At 42.0% G+C, this 13,738-nt stretch overlaps 1 protein-coding gene across 1 annotated transcript in view; it reads left to right on the top strand.

Moving 5' to 3' along the window:
• The window catches only part of LOC109889892 (heat shock 70 kDa protein 12A-like), a 48,769-nt gene extending 35,336 nt beyond the window's left edge, over positions 1 to 13,433 (top strand). The window contains exons 8-12 of the mRNA XM_020481684.2: positions 452 to 538; positions 1,379 to 1,483; positions 1,762 to 2,020; positions 6,816 to 6,919; positions 8,836 to 13,433. Coding sequence (XP_020337273.1) covers positions 452 to 538; positions 1,379 to 1,483; positions 1,762 to 2,020; positions 6,816 to 6,919; positions 8,836 to 9,467 — 1,187 coding nt within the window. The 3' untranslated portion in view covers positions 9,468 to 13,433. The remainder of the gene's footprint in view (positions 1 to 451; positions 539 to 1,378; positions 1,484 to 1,761; positions 2,021 to 6,815; positions 6,920 to 8,835) is intronic.
• The last annotated feature ends 305 nt before the right edge of the window (positions 13,434 to 13,738 follow it).

Genomic DNA, 13,738 nt, shown 5'->3' with positions numbered 1-13,738 from the left:
GGTCATGCTACTACTACTGTCTCTTTATGTTTTCAGCCAGTGATTACAAGGTCCGTATGTGATTAATCCCATCATTAGCCCATAAGTACTGATCATAAGAGCATTCTCCAGTTTTGAACATTGAGCGTAAAATGTCCTTGTTCTTTCATCCCTTTGCAACTAACACATTTTTTCCCCTGTGTAGGAATACTATTTTCATCAGTGACACACTGATAAAGCACAGTTTCAATATGAGTACATGAATTGAAACACTAGAAACTGTCAACCCAGAATCTCTGAGATGGGTACCTGTGGTGAAGCCATAGTCTAGAGTTCTATCGCTGACTTCACATCTAGACATCATGTAACCCTATCATCCTGTTGCTTGACTTACATTGTATGACCCACACAGCTTCACCGAAGCGCTTTCACCCTTCTCACACTCGGTCATTCTCTCTCTGTCAATAACCAGCCAAGGAGCCTGTCCGGAGCAAACGGCAGAGCCGCACCTTTTTGGTGGAAAATGTCATAGGGGAGCTTTGGTCGGAGCTGGAAGAAGGTAGAGTCTCTTTCTCTCTTTTACGCTTCGGTTTCTCTCTCCTTCCTCTCTCTACATTATTTGCTCTTGCTGTTTCTTATACTGCTGATCATGCATTGTGCTGGTTATTCACTACCCTAAAAGACAACGACATGCCTATTGAGTGGGAGGATCTTCTCTACTTAATGTCTTTCTAGTTTTTTGCTTATAACCTCATGCTTTTACGGTCTAATCGGTTACTTTTCTCTACTAATCAAATGCTTCCTGTAGGTTTGGCTGGATGTTGACATGTCAGGGATCATATGGTTGTTTTACATCAGTGGTTCCCAACCAGGGGTACTTGGACACCTGGGGGTACTTGGCCTATCCACAGGGGGTACTTGAAAAGACTTATGAGACCATATGTTTACTGGTAAAATGCACATGAAGGGGTACTCCAGGCAGAGCAAAATTCAGTTGGTGCTACAGTAAGCAAAAAATGTTGGGAATCACTGGTTTAAATGACCACATAGTGATTACTGACCACTGTGACAGTGTGGGCATGGTGATAATATAAGTTATTCACTGTATGAAAGGACTGTAATCCAGTATAGCAATTGGTTTGTCCTCTATCTCCCTCCGCCATGCCCCTGATACAGTATAGTAGCTACACTGTATCTAGGTCGCTACTACCCACTTGGGATTTTAGGGCTTGACAGTATCATGACTACTCGTGTTCAACATCCTCTGAGTGTGTCCCAAAAACAGAAGCTGATTTTAGAGGAAAATGTTAGAAGTCATGCTTCAGAGGCGCTATTGGCTACCGCTATAGTCTTCTGCCCCTTGTCCTCCAATGACATTTCTCTCGCTCCGTGTCGCCAGGTGACCGCTATGTGGTGGTTGACTGTGGTGGTGGAACGGTTGACCTCACGGTCCATCAGATACAGCTCCCCGAGGGACATCTCAAAGAGCTCTATAAGGCCTCAGGTACAGAGACCGCTCAATGCTCATATAGCAGCTCTTGCTGTATGCATGTTACACTGAGATGGATCTAGGCAGTGTCCTCAACACAACAACAATCACATTATTCTGGCTGTTATATTGCATTGTGGGGTGGATGCTTGGAGCCCTAGACTAAAAAATACTTTCATAGCAGAAGTGTAGCGGTAGGCTTAATCAGGGTCCATGCAACCAACTCTATGAGTTCTATGGACTCTTGAGTCATTTGAGCTGTTATTGACCGACACTCATTTTCGCCTTCTCAGGCGGTCCTTATGGCTCCATTGGTATTGACTATGAGTTTGAGAAGCTCCTGTGTAAGATCTTCGGGCCCGACTTCATCGACCAGTTTAAGATTAAGCGGCCGGCTGCCTGGGTGGATCTGATGATCGCATTTGAGTCCAGGAAACGGGCGGCGGCCCCGGACAGGACCAACCCCCTGAACATCAACCTGCCCTTCTCCTTCATTGACTACTACAAGAAGTTCAGAGGTCACAGTGTGGAACACGCCCTGCGCAAGAGCAAGTGAGTGTGTGTGTGATTAGGGAGAAGGGTTAGAGGACTGGTACAGGATACCGCGCACACCGAAAGTCTAGAGCTCAATCAACTCCCTATTGAGTGAATACCCTATTACCCAAGCATGTGTCTGAATGATATGTCCTAGCTGTCAGATGTAATATACACGGAGGGTACAAAAAATAGGAACACCTGCTCTTTCCATGACATAGACTGATGTCATATGCTAAATCCACTTCAACAGCCGGAAGCAGGTGAAAAAGGTAACTCAAATAACCATATTCAACCAAGCTAATTTCCAATTCCTATGAAATGTTTTGATTACAGAGGTAGCAAAACTGTACTTCTCCCCCACTTAACATACTACTTGACCAGTTGGGCACAAGCTTGCTGTACAACATTAAAACCCATTCAGTCTGTCTGCAAACAGGCTCTCAAAGTGCTTGATAGGAAGCCCAATAGTCATCATCACTGTTATATCCTCAGAAAGCATGAGCTCCTGAGTTGGGAAAATCTTGTGGAATACACCTACGCATGTCTCGTATTCAAGATCCTAAATGGCCTGGCTCCCCCTCCACTTAGTACTTTTGTTAAACAGAAAACCCAAACCCATGGCAGCAGATCCACAAGGTCTGCCATGAGAGGTGACTGAATAGTTCCGTTAAGGAAGAGCACCTTTAGTCAATTGCTTTTATATATTTTGTTTTGTTGCTTTTCGTGTTAGGTTCCTCTGTCTGTGTGCTACGTGTTGCTTGTTCTATGTTGCTCTGCATGTGCTCACTGTTTTGTCTGTATTGTTATTGTAATTGTTTTTAATAACCTGCCCAGGTATTGCAGTGGAAAATTAGCCGGTTGGATACACCGGTACTTTTACAGAAACGTTTATTAATGTGCACTGTCCCTGTAAAAATAAACTCAAAAATAAACTCAGTGTAGATAAAGGGGAGGAGACAGGTTAAATAATGATTTTTAAGCTCATTCTTAGGAAGAAACTCACTATTAGGAAGTGATTCTTTGTACACTCAGTGCATGTTTACTTGGTGTATGTATCCATTTGAATACACACAAGCTTCCTCTGCACAGATTTCATTTTTATTACAGAAACATGTAATGACCAACTTGCGACATATTACAATATATTTTCCATTATATACCAGGGAATTCAGAATTCACCACCTTTCCCCCTCCACTACCTCAGTCAGCTCATTAAGAGACAGCAGGGTTCTCTATACTCAGCCAGACTAGAGAGTGATATCAGAGTGATACAGGGTCTTTATGTAAGCAAGCTTTATTTGAATGTTATTCAGTCATTTTTTATGAATTCAAGTGCACAATACTGCACCAAACATTAATTTGGGTAAAACTACTACTGTCCATACTACCGTGTGTAGGCAGGAAGAAAGCATTTCAGACTTGTGTCTTGGCTGAAATAATTTGAACTGAATGAACCTGAGTGAGAATACTTAGTCAGCTACTTACACTAGTCTAGTGTATTGTACATACACTAGACTAGTATCTCACTTTGATACCACCCTGTAGTCTGGGTGTTAACAGTCGTGTCTTGCATGCGTACAGTTTTTCATCTCTTATTAAAATCATGGGACCCTTAAAGACATTCAGATTCCCGAAACCTGAGACTCCAGTGGGCCTGTGGGCCCTCTGACTCACAGTCATAACTGTAAATCATTTAGTCTGTCTCAATCTGCTGGAGAAGCCTTTGTGTGAAAGAGTGTGTGTATGTGTGCACTGGCAAGCACACACACTCACAAACACCTGGGAGAATACTCAAACGATACCAGATGGGTTCTATACACTCCTATAAGATATGTTATATGGGTTCCCGAGTGGCGCAGCCATCTAAGGCACTGCATCTCAGTGCGAGAGGTGTCACTACAGACCCTGGTTCTATTCCAGGCTGTATCACAACCAGCCATGATTGGGAGTCCCATAGGGCGGTGCACAATTGGCCCAGCGTCATCCAGGCTAGGGTTTGGCTGGGGTAGGCCGTCGTAAATAAGAATTTGTTCTTATCTGACTTGCCTAGTTAAATAAAGTTTAAATAAAATGTTACCACAAGAGCAGAGTGAGGGGAAGGAGTATACAGTACATACATACAGTGCCTTGCGAAGGTATTCGGCCCCCTTGAACTTTGCGACCTTTTGCCACATTTCAGGCCTCAAACATAAAGATATAAAACTGTATTTTTTTGTGAAGAATCAACAACAAGTGGGACACAATCATGAAGTGGAACGACATTTATTGGATATTTCAAACTTTTTTAACAAATAAAAAACTGAAAAATTGGGCGTGCAAAATTATTCAGCCCCCTTAAGTTAATACTTTGTAGCGCCACCTTTTGCTGCGATTACAGCTGTAAGTTGCTTGGGGTATGTCTCTATCAGTTTTGCACATCGAGAGACTGACATTTTTTCCCATTCCTCCTTGCAAAACAGCTCGAGCTCAGTGAGGTTGGATGGAGAGCATTTGTGAACAGCAGTTTTCAGTTCTTTCCACAGATTCTCGATTGGATTCAGGTCTGGACTTTGACTTGGCCATTCTAACACCTGGATATGTTTATTTTTGAACCATTCCATTGTAGATTTTGCTTTATGTTTTGGATCATTGTCTTGTTGGAAGACAAATCTCCGTCCCAGTCTCAGGTCTTTTGCAGACTCCATCAGGTTTTCTTCCAGAATGGTCCTGTATTTGGCTCCATCCATCTTCCCATCAATTTTAACCATCTTCCCTGTCCCTGCTGAAGAAAAGCAGGCCCAAACCATGATGCTGCCACCACCATGTTTGACAATGGGGATGGTGTGTTCAGGGTGATGAGCTGTGTTGCTTTTACGCCAAACATAACGTTTTGCATTGTTGCCAAAAAGTTCAATTTTGGTTTCATCTGACCAGAGCACCTTCTTCCACATGTTTGGTGTGTCTCCCAGGTGGCTTGTGGCAAACTTTAAACGACACTTTTTATGGATATCTTTAAGAAATGGCTTTCTTCTTGCCACTCTTCCATAAAGGCCAGATTTGTGCAATATACAACTGATTGTTGTCCTATGGACAGAGTCTCCCACCTCAGCTGTAGATCTCTGCAGTTCATCCAGAGTGATCATGGGCCTCTTGGCTGCATCTCTGATCAGTCTTCTCCTTGTATGAGCTGAAAGTTTAGAGGGACGGCCAGGTCTTGGTAGATTTGCAGTGGTCTGATACTCCTTCCATTTCAATATTATCGCTTGCACAGTGCTCCTTGGGATGTTTAAAGCTTGGGAAATCTTTTTGCATCCAAATCCAGCTTTAAACTTCTTCACAACAGTATCTCGGACCTGCCTGGTGTGTTCCTTGTTCTTCATGATGCTCTCTGCGCTTTTAACGGACCTCTGAGACTATCACAGTGCAGGTGCATTTATATGGAGACTTGATTACACACAGGTGGATTGTATTTATCATCATTAGTCATTTAGGTCAACATTGGATCATTCAGAGATCCTCACTGAACTTCTGGAGAGAGTTTGCTGCACTGAAAGTAAAGGGGCTGAATAATTTTGCACGCCCAATTTTTCAGTTTTTGATTTGTTAAAAAAGTTTGAAATATCCAATAAATGTCGTTCCACTTCATGATTGTGTCCCACTTGTTGTTGATTCTTCACAAAAAATACAGTTTTATATCTTTATGTTTGAAGCCTGAAATGTGGCAAAAGGTCACAAAGTTCAAGGGGGCCGAATACTTTCGCAAGGCACTGTATATAAAATTTTAAAAAACACTCGTCTCATGAAAGAAACTCACGTGAGCTAATGTATTGAGGCAGACACCACTTATCCAGTGTTCTCCTACAGACATACAGACCCACCAGCTCATTTTGGGTCTTATTTAGCAACATTTGAAATTGTGTTTTTTCACACTGGATAAAATAAGATACTCAGAGCCACAACATGGTATATCATACACTGAGAAAATGGCCCCTGAATGTTTTCCTACTTGGGAGCTCGTCTTTGTCTACACCCCTTCAGCATCGTTCACACCCTCTTAAGCCTTGGCCTCATATGGGAATCTGGAGATAGATGGGGCTATGTGCTAAACAGTAGGCTATAACTAGCAATGCAAAGGGTTTTCTGAGCTACAACTAATATTACAACACAGCGAGCCAGCAAACTAACGTTGGCTAGCTAGCTAACAGTGTGCTTTAACTTCCAATTAAAGCGACTTTCTGACTAAATTAGAAACGGATAATATCTGACTCTTTCCCATATACATGGATGAATGGTTGTTTGGGCCTGTTGTGTCAAGTCATTCCGGTTCACACTGACGGTGTACAGAAAGTAGTCCAACACAACTTTTCCCCACTGAAATTCAGGGCAGCAATGTTGTTGAGAGCAGTAGCAACACTTTTGCAGTTCTCCTTGGCTAACATATCTTTCATAAAAGCCTCAGTAAGCAAGGACACATATGTTCAAATGTCTCTCCTGTGAAGTAGGGACATGTGACATATGCCCAGCTTCCTGAAACGGGTCACCAATATATTCCATAGAGAGCTCACTGTGTTAAATCTCCATATAGATAATATACCAAGCACAAGGGGTAAAACGTAGTGGAAGACACAGTGATTTCCTTATATCCATTCAGGGGACTGTAAAAACAGGTTTTGTTTCCTAAAGACATCATAGGTCACATACTGTACTGACAGAGAAGGAAGACTGGTTCATGGTGCATTGTATCAGTGCTTTTACAGTAGCCTACCAATCTACTGGTAATCAGAGCAGGGTCAATAATGGCATGCTTATCTCTCCCCTCTTGTCTCTGCAGTGTGGATTTTGTGAAGTGGTCCTCCCAGGGCATGCTGAGAATGAACCCTGATGCCATGAATGCCCTCTTCAAGCCCACAATAGACCACATCATTCAGCACCTCAGTGAGTAGCAGCTCTTACTAATACAAACCCCATTTTTGTTAAACACTGAGGGACTACATATACAGTCGTGGCCAAAGGTTTTGAGAATGACACAAATATGAATTTTCACAAAGTCTGCTGCCTCCGTTTGTATGATGGCAATTTGTATATACTCCAGAATGTTATGAAGAGTGATCAGATGAATTGCAATTAATTGCAGAGTCCCTCTTTGCCATGCAAATGAACTGAATCCCCCCCAAAAACATTTCCACTGCATTTCAGCCCTGCTACAAAAGGACCAGCTGACATCATGTCAGTGATTCTCTCGTTAACACAGATGTGAGTGTTGACGAGGACAAGGCTGGAGATCACTCTGTCATGCTGATTGAGTTCGAATAACAGACTGGAAGCTTCAAAAGGAGGGTGGTGCTTGGAATCATTGTTTTTCCTCTGCCAACCATGGTTACCTGCAAGGAAACACGTTCCGTTATCATTGCTTTGCACAAAAAGGGCTTCACAGGCAAGGATATTGCTGCCAATAAGATTGCACCTAAATCAACAATTTATCGGATCATCAAGAACTTCAAGGAGAGCGGTTCAATTGTTGTGACGAAGGCTTCAGGGCGCCCAAGAAAGTCCAGAAAGCGCCAGAACCGTCTCCTAAAGTTGATTCAGCTGCGGGATCGGGGCACCACCAGTACAGAGCTTGCCTAGGAATGGCAGCAGGCAGGTGTGAGTGCATCTGCACGCACGTTGAGGCGAAGACTTTTGGAGGATGGCCTGGTGTCAAGAAGGGCAGCAAAGAAGCCACTTCTTTCCAGGAAAAACATTGGGGACAGACTGATATTCTGCAAAAGGTACAGGGATTGGACTGCTGAGGACTGGAGTAAAGTAATTTTCTCTGATGAATCCCCTTTCTGATTGTTTGGGGCATCCGGAAAAAAGCTTGTCCGGAGAAGACAAGGTGAGCGCTACCATCAGTCCTGTGTCATGCCAACAGTAAAGCATCCTGAGACCATTCATGTGTGGGGTTGCTTCTCAGCCAAGGGAGTGGGGCTCACTCACAATTTTGCCTAAGAACAAAGCCATGAATAAAGAATGGTACCAACACATCCTCTGAGAGCAACTTCTTCCAACCATCCAGGAACAATTTGGTGACGAATAGTGCCTTTTCCAGTATGATGGAGCACCTTGCCATAAGGCAAAAGTGACAACTAAGTGGCTCGGGGAACAAAACATCACAATATTTTGGGTCCATGGCCAGGAAACTCGCCAGACATTAATCCCATTGAGAACTTGTGGTCAATCCTCAAGAGGCGGGTGGGCAAACAAAACCCCACAAATTCTGACAAACTCCAAGCATTGATTATGCAAGAATGGAATGCCATCAGTCAGGATGTGGCCCAGAAGTTAATTGACAGCATGCCAGGGCGGATTGCAGAGGTCTTGAAAAAGAAGGGTCAACACTGCAAATAGTGACTCTTTGCATCAACCTCATGTAATTGTCAATAAAAGCCTTTGACACTTATGAAATGCTTGTAATTATACTTCAGTATTCCATAGTAACATCTGACAAAAATATCTAAAGACCCTGAAGCAGCAAACTAAATTAATATTTGTGTCATTCTCAAAACTTTTGGCCACGACTGTACTGTAGTGTCTGAGAGATGTAGCCTGTGATGATTATACAGTAGGAAGCTGTCAATGTGTTTGCCTGCAAGGGTTGAAACCTGAAAGGCAAATCAGCGTGAGTGAAAGACTCAGTGTGGAAATGGTATCAGTCATCCATTTTTATGAGCTGAGGTTTCTGAACTTACAATCAAAATGGCTGAGGTTCCCAATGTTTCCTTGTAACTCGCAAATCTAAAAAAATTGACATTTTACTTCACATACTGTAGAGTAGAACTCCTGTTGAATAATAACTCTCTTCCTTTCAGCTGACCTCTTTGATAAGCCGGAGGTGTGTGACATCAAGTTCCTGTTCCTGGTGGGCGGCTTCGCTGAGTCGCCGCTGCTGCAGCAGGCGGTGCAGAACATGCTGCATGGCCGCAGTCGCATCATCATCCCCCACGACGTGGGCCTCACCATCCTCAAGGGGGCCGTCCTCTTTGGCCTGGACCCCAGCGTCATCAAGGTGCGCCGCTCGCCCCTCACCTACGGCGTGGGCGTCCTCAACCGCTATGTAGAGGGCAAGCACCCACCTGACAAGATGCTGGTGAAGGACGGCACGCGCTGGTGCACCGATGTCTTCGACACCTTCATTGTGTGCGACCAGTCCGTGGCCCTGGGCGAGACGGTGAAGCGCAGCTACACGCCCGCCAAGCCCAGCCAGCAGGTCATCATCATCCACATCTACTGCTCGGAGAAGGAGGGCGTGGGCTTCATTAGCGAGCCGGGCGTGAGGAAGTGCGGCACGCTGCGGCTGGATGTGACTGGTACGGAAACCAGCGCCGCACGCCGTGAGATCCAGACGCACATGCAGTTCGGGGACACGGAGATCCGGGCCATGGCGGTGGACGTGGCCACCTCGCGTACTGTCAAGGCTAGCATCGATTTCCTCGCTCAGTAAATAGGGTGACAGAACCAGAGGGTCAAAAGGTCATAGGAAGTGAAATCTCCAGCAGCACAGCACACAATGAACCAGAGGACAGTGGCTAGAATACTGTAGCAGTATATTGATCTTTAGGCCTGTTCAAATTCCCTGTAGCATGATAAGTGCTAGTTTGTTTCTGCTTTAACTAACTCCTTGGTCAGAAACAAACAAGCTCTCAGGTTTTCTACCATCTGTGTATGTACTGTGTCTAGTCTTAAATGCAGGCTATATTGATGTGATCTGCTCTAGAGATTTACACAGACTTGCAGATATTGCTACTGATACATGCAGCCTTGTTTCAGGTTCATTGTGTGTTATCTGTAGTTGTGTGCTGTAGCTGTTTTAGGTCATGGTAGATGGATACTGTAGTGGATACTGTAGTACTCCTCTTACAGCGACAGCATCATGCTATGACACAATGCTGCACAAACCTCAGTGTCCTCTTCAACCCTGGCTCATGGGACCGTCTTTTCATAACTCCTATGATTATTAAGACATTTAATACCAAACCCCTGGGGCTTCCATGAACATGCAGTTATATACATTAGCATTCAGATACTTAACCAACTCATCAGACCAGAGTTGTGAGTCATGGTTGGAGACCACCTGAGATGACAAGGGAAGGCAGTCGTTCTCCAACAAAAACACTCCATTTGATCCGTTTTCAACAGTAAAACGTTACAGCAGGGGTGTCAAACTCATTCCACGGAGGGCCGAGTGTGTGCAGGTTTTTGGTTTTTCCTTTCAATTAAGACCTAGATACCCAGGTGAAGGGAGTTCCTTACTAACTAGTGACCTTAATTAATCAATCAAGTACAAGGGTGGAGCGAAATCCCGCAGACACTCGTCCCTCCGTGGAATAAGTTTGACACGTGCTTAACAGGGTAGCTTTCGAATCTGTATTTATCTCTACCGTCTCCTGTGGTTCGGCCCAAGATGTCATAAAAAGGAGTTATATTACCATACGAAAACAAACTTGGTGCATTAGCTTTAAAAATGTTTGGTCAAATTTAGTCAGACAGTCTCCTATCCTGTCAACAATATATGTTTAATGGTTTATTGTGTACTGCGAACAAATCTGTGTTGGAAATATAGAGAGACTAACAGCCACCTGTTTAGACACCAGGCTAAAGACATGAATTTCTCACAAACAACGTAAAAATCCACCTCACTGTTTAATATGTTGCGCTGATCCACAGCCAAATATATATCCTTGAATGTGAAAATTGGCAGAGTTGACAATGCTGCTAGCTGAACCTGCAAACTGATTTGAATATAACCATTGCCATGTGCTTTGTTGTTGCCTTCATTTGTTATGCTTATGATTCAACGGAGGACAAAAAGCCACTTAATTTCCTTTTTGAATATTTCATATTCCGGAGATTTCTGTACAATTGCAGGCCCTTAAAAAGGAAAGATTACATTGAAAATATGTTTATTTCTGTAAATACAGTATTTAAATATTGTACAGATGTTTTGCGTTATTATTTTAGCAGCTTTAGAACAGCGAGTGTGTGCTTTCACGCAGACACCTTATTTCATTATTCTCACCAGCCATGCATGGCATGTCAAGGCAGAATTTGAATGGCATATTCATCGACAATGAGTGAAAGTGAACGTTGCCTGTGTGTTGCTCTGTGATTGAAAAAAGAAACTTGAATACCTTTGCCCTTAAAACATGAGTGGTTATTGTTATGGAACATGGAGTTTCTTTGGGTTGGGAAAACCCTTTTACATTTTTTTATTTATTAAATGTTTTTATTGTTATTGGTAAGACAGGTACACATGGACAAGAAACAAGTGACAAAACCAAACAGGACAAAGATTTCCCCTTTCACAGAACTTCCCTAACCCATAGTATGGTTAGTGGTTCACAGTAGCAGTCTACAGAGTCATGCGCTGATGAAAGAGCAATTACGTTTCTTTCACTACCGATGTAGGATCTTAATTTGATCCCTCTTTTGTTGATGAGAATTTTCCTGCACAGCAGAAAGTGCAAACTTGTAGTATATTAAAAGTTCAAAAAGGCTTCTAAAGTTTGTAATTTCCACTTTAACATTTCATTTGCCCTAACTTAAAATGTATCATACCCTACTAAAAAATGTCCATTAATTATAATCCACATAATAATTCACATTTCCTGTTGCTGCTGGATTATTTGACAAATTGTCTCAAATTAAGATCCTACATCTGCAGCCTCATGCATACGTGTACAGATATTTCCATGTGGGTAAATCATTTTGTTTGCTGTGCAACTGTCAATTTGTATTTAGTTTAGATTACATTTTTTTAAATGGTTTGGTTTATGAAAAACCTGCATTCTGGTTTATGAAAAACCTGTATTCTACATTCAAATGATCGATAGTAAATCTTTGTTGGCTCTTTCTAACGACAGTAATTGCCAATTCAAAACTATCCTTCAACCACTCTGCAAATAATATAAAGTGACAGTTCCAAATCTCTGCCCTTCTCTCCCAAACAGTAGTAATACAAGAGCAATAACAACTTGCAATTACAAGGTGTTGTTCCTTACCACGATTTAACACAACCATGAAACATTTTTGTGCTGTGCTTCCATTTTAAATTTGCTTCAAGGCTGCAGCTACTGGAAGCTGCTGTTGAAAGTATTATCCCCTAAATCAAGTATCGATGGAAGGAAACAGCTAAATAAAAACAACTTGATATTTAAAGATTGTGAAAATCTATAACCTTGTTCAATGAAAAATAAAGATACAATTAATAGCTTTGCAAGTTATAGCGCAGACAATGCAGGATAACCTTATTTGAAGGTTTATGGTCTTTCTTCAGTGTTCCTCTATGAGAACCCTACACTAAGGGGTTTAAAACTCATTTAAATGAGATCTTCATGGAAAACTCTGAATTTAGGTTGGTCTCCGTTGATTTGTTGATGTCAAAAAGTGCACAAGCTTTGATCTATGATGCTGCCTATGGCACTCTCCTGCAATGCACGTTTTGCATGAGTAACTCTTTACGAATGGTGAGAAAACATAATTTCTAACAACACTTTTTTAGGTTTGAGGTTTAGGTGTGGTGATAATGTTACACCACCATGTGTGGAGAAAAGTGTGGCCTTTTCAAATCCAGATGCAAGTACAAATGAACCATTAACTGTGAAGGCAACGTTTGTACATGTCCCAATCACTCATCTCACCCACTGTTATCAGAGCAGATCTGTTCAATCTATGGAAAGCCCTGAAGTGCTTTCTCCATCCTAATAACTAATATCATATTAATCTATATGTCATGTTAATCTAGCTGCACCTTCCCCATCCCCACCATTATATGGAGTTCAATGTATGACTACTAAGTTGAAGGAAATAAAAATACATCATTTTGTTTCTTTAATGTATTTCTACTTTGATAAATACCATGTATTTTGTGCAGCCTCCAGTATATTGTAATGCACAAGATGCTGTATGTAGCTGCTTTACTGTATACTCAAAGCTATGTCAGAATTGTATGTTTAGCTAAAGTTTGCATTGTATGTAGTTTATAATGCAGAAGAAGATGACAGCTGGCACGCTAAAGAGAGTAAATATGTTGAATTCTATGGTAATTTATGAATCTGGAGTTGAATGGGTGGATAGGCAATTAAGGAGCATAATTGTAGCTTGCTTCTGCATACCAAAATAGAAAGTGCTTAACTCTTAATCTAGATTTTACAATATTACAGGACATACAAGTTCACTGCTACTTGATTCTGTGCTTGTTGTAGAACAAGTGACTTCACTATTCTGCCAAATTTGACATTCTTACTTAATGTTTCACAAATCACACATTTTTCAGTTTATCTTTGGGTTGACGCACATGTGATTTTTCTACTGTTGAGTTACAAGTCTCCTGCTCTTACCATTTTAACTAAAATGTGTTGTATCCACAGCCAAACTGTCATCCAATAAAATGTAGGTGTATTTCAAAGAATATCTGACGACCTGTTGTTATTAGTTTCTGGTGTCACGACGGCCCGAGGGCATGCTGGTTTTATGACATACAGTACATGATACACATCAAAAACACATATGACAACCCTTCACACATAAATAACAGGAAGAAAGGCAGAAAACAGACTATATAATACTTTTACATTTTGCCAGTGCAGTGTCTGTAACCAGTCAAATGTGTTTTATCACTAATATTGGAAACAACAGCTACAATGTATTCTGCAATAAATCAAAAGTTTGGAAATCCAATTCAAGCTAATTTTATTTGTCTATGTATTCTCTTCA

Source organism: Oncorhynchus kisutch, linkage group LG4, assembly GCF_002021735.2.
Source record: "Oncorhynchus kisutch isolate 150728-3 linkage group LG4, Okis_V2, whole genome shotgun sequence".
Lineage (NCBI taxonomy): Eukaryota > Metazoa > Chordata > Actinopteri > Salmoniformes > Salmonidae > Oncorhynchus > Oncorhynchus kisutch.
This window is presented reverse-complemented; position numbering and strand designations above follow the sequence as displayed.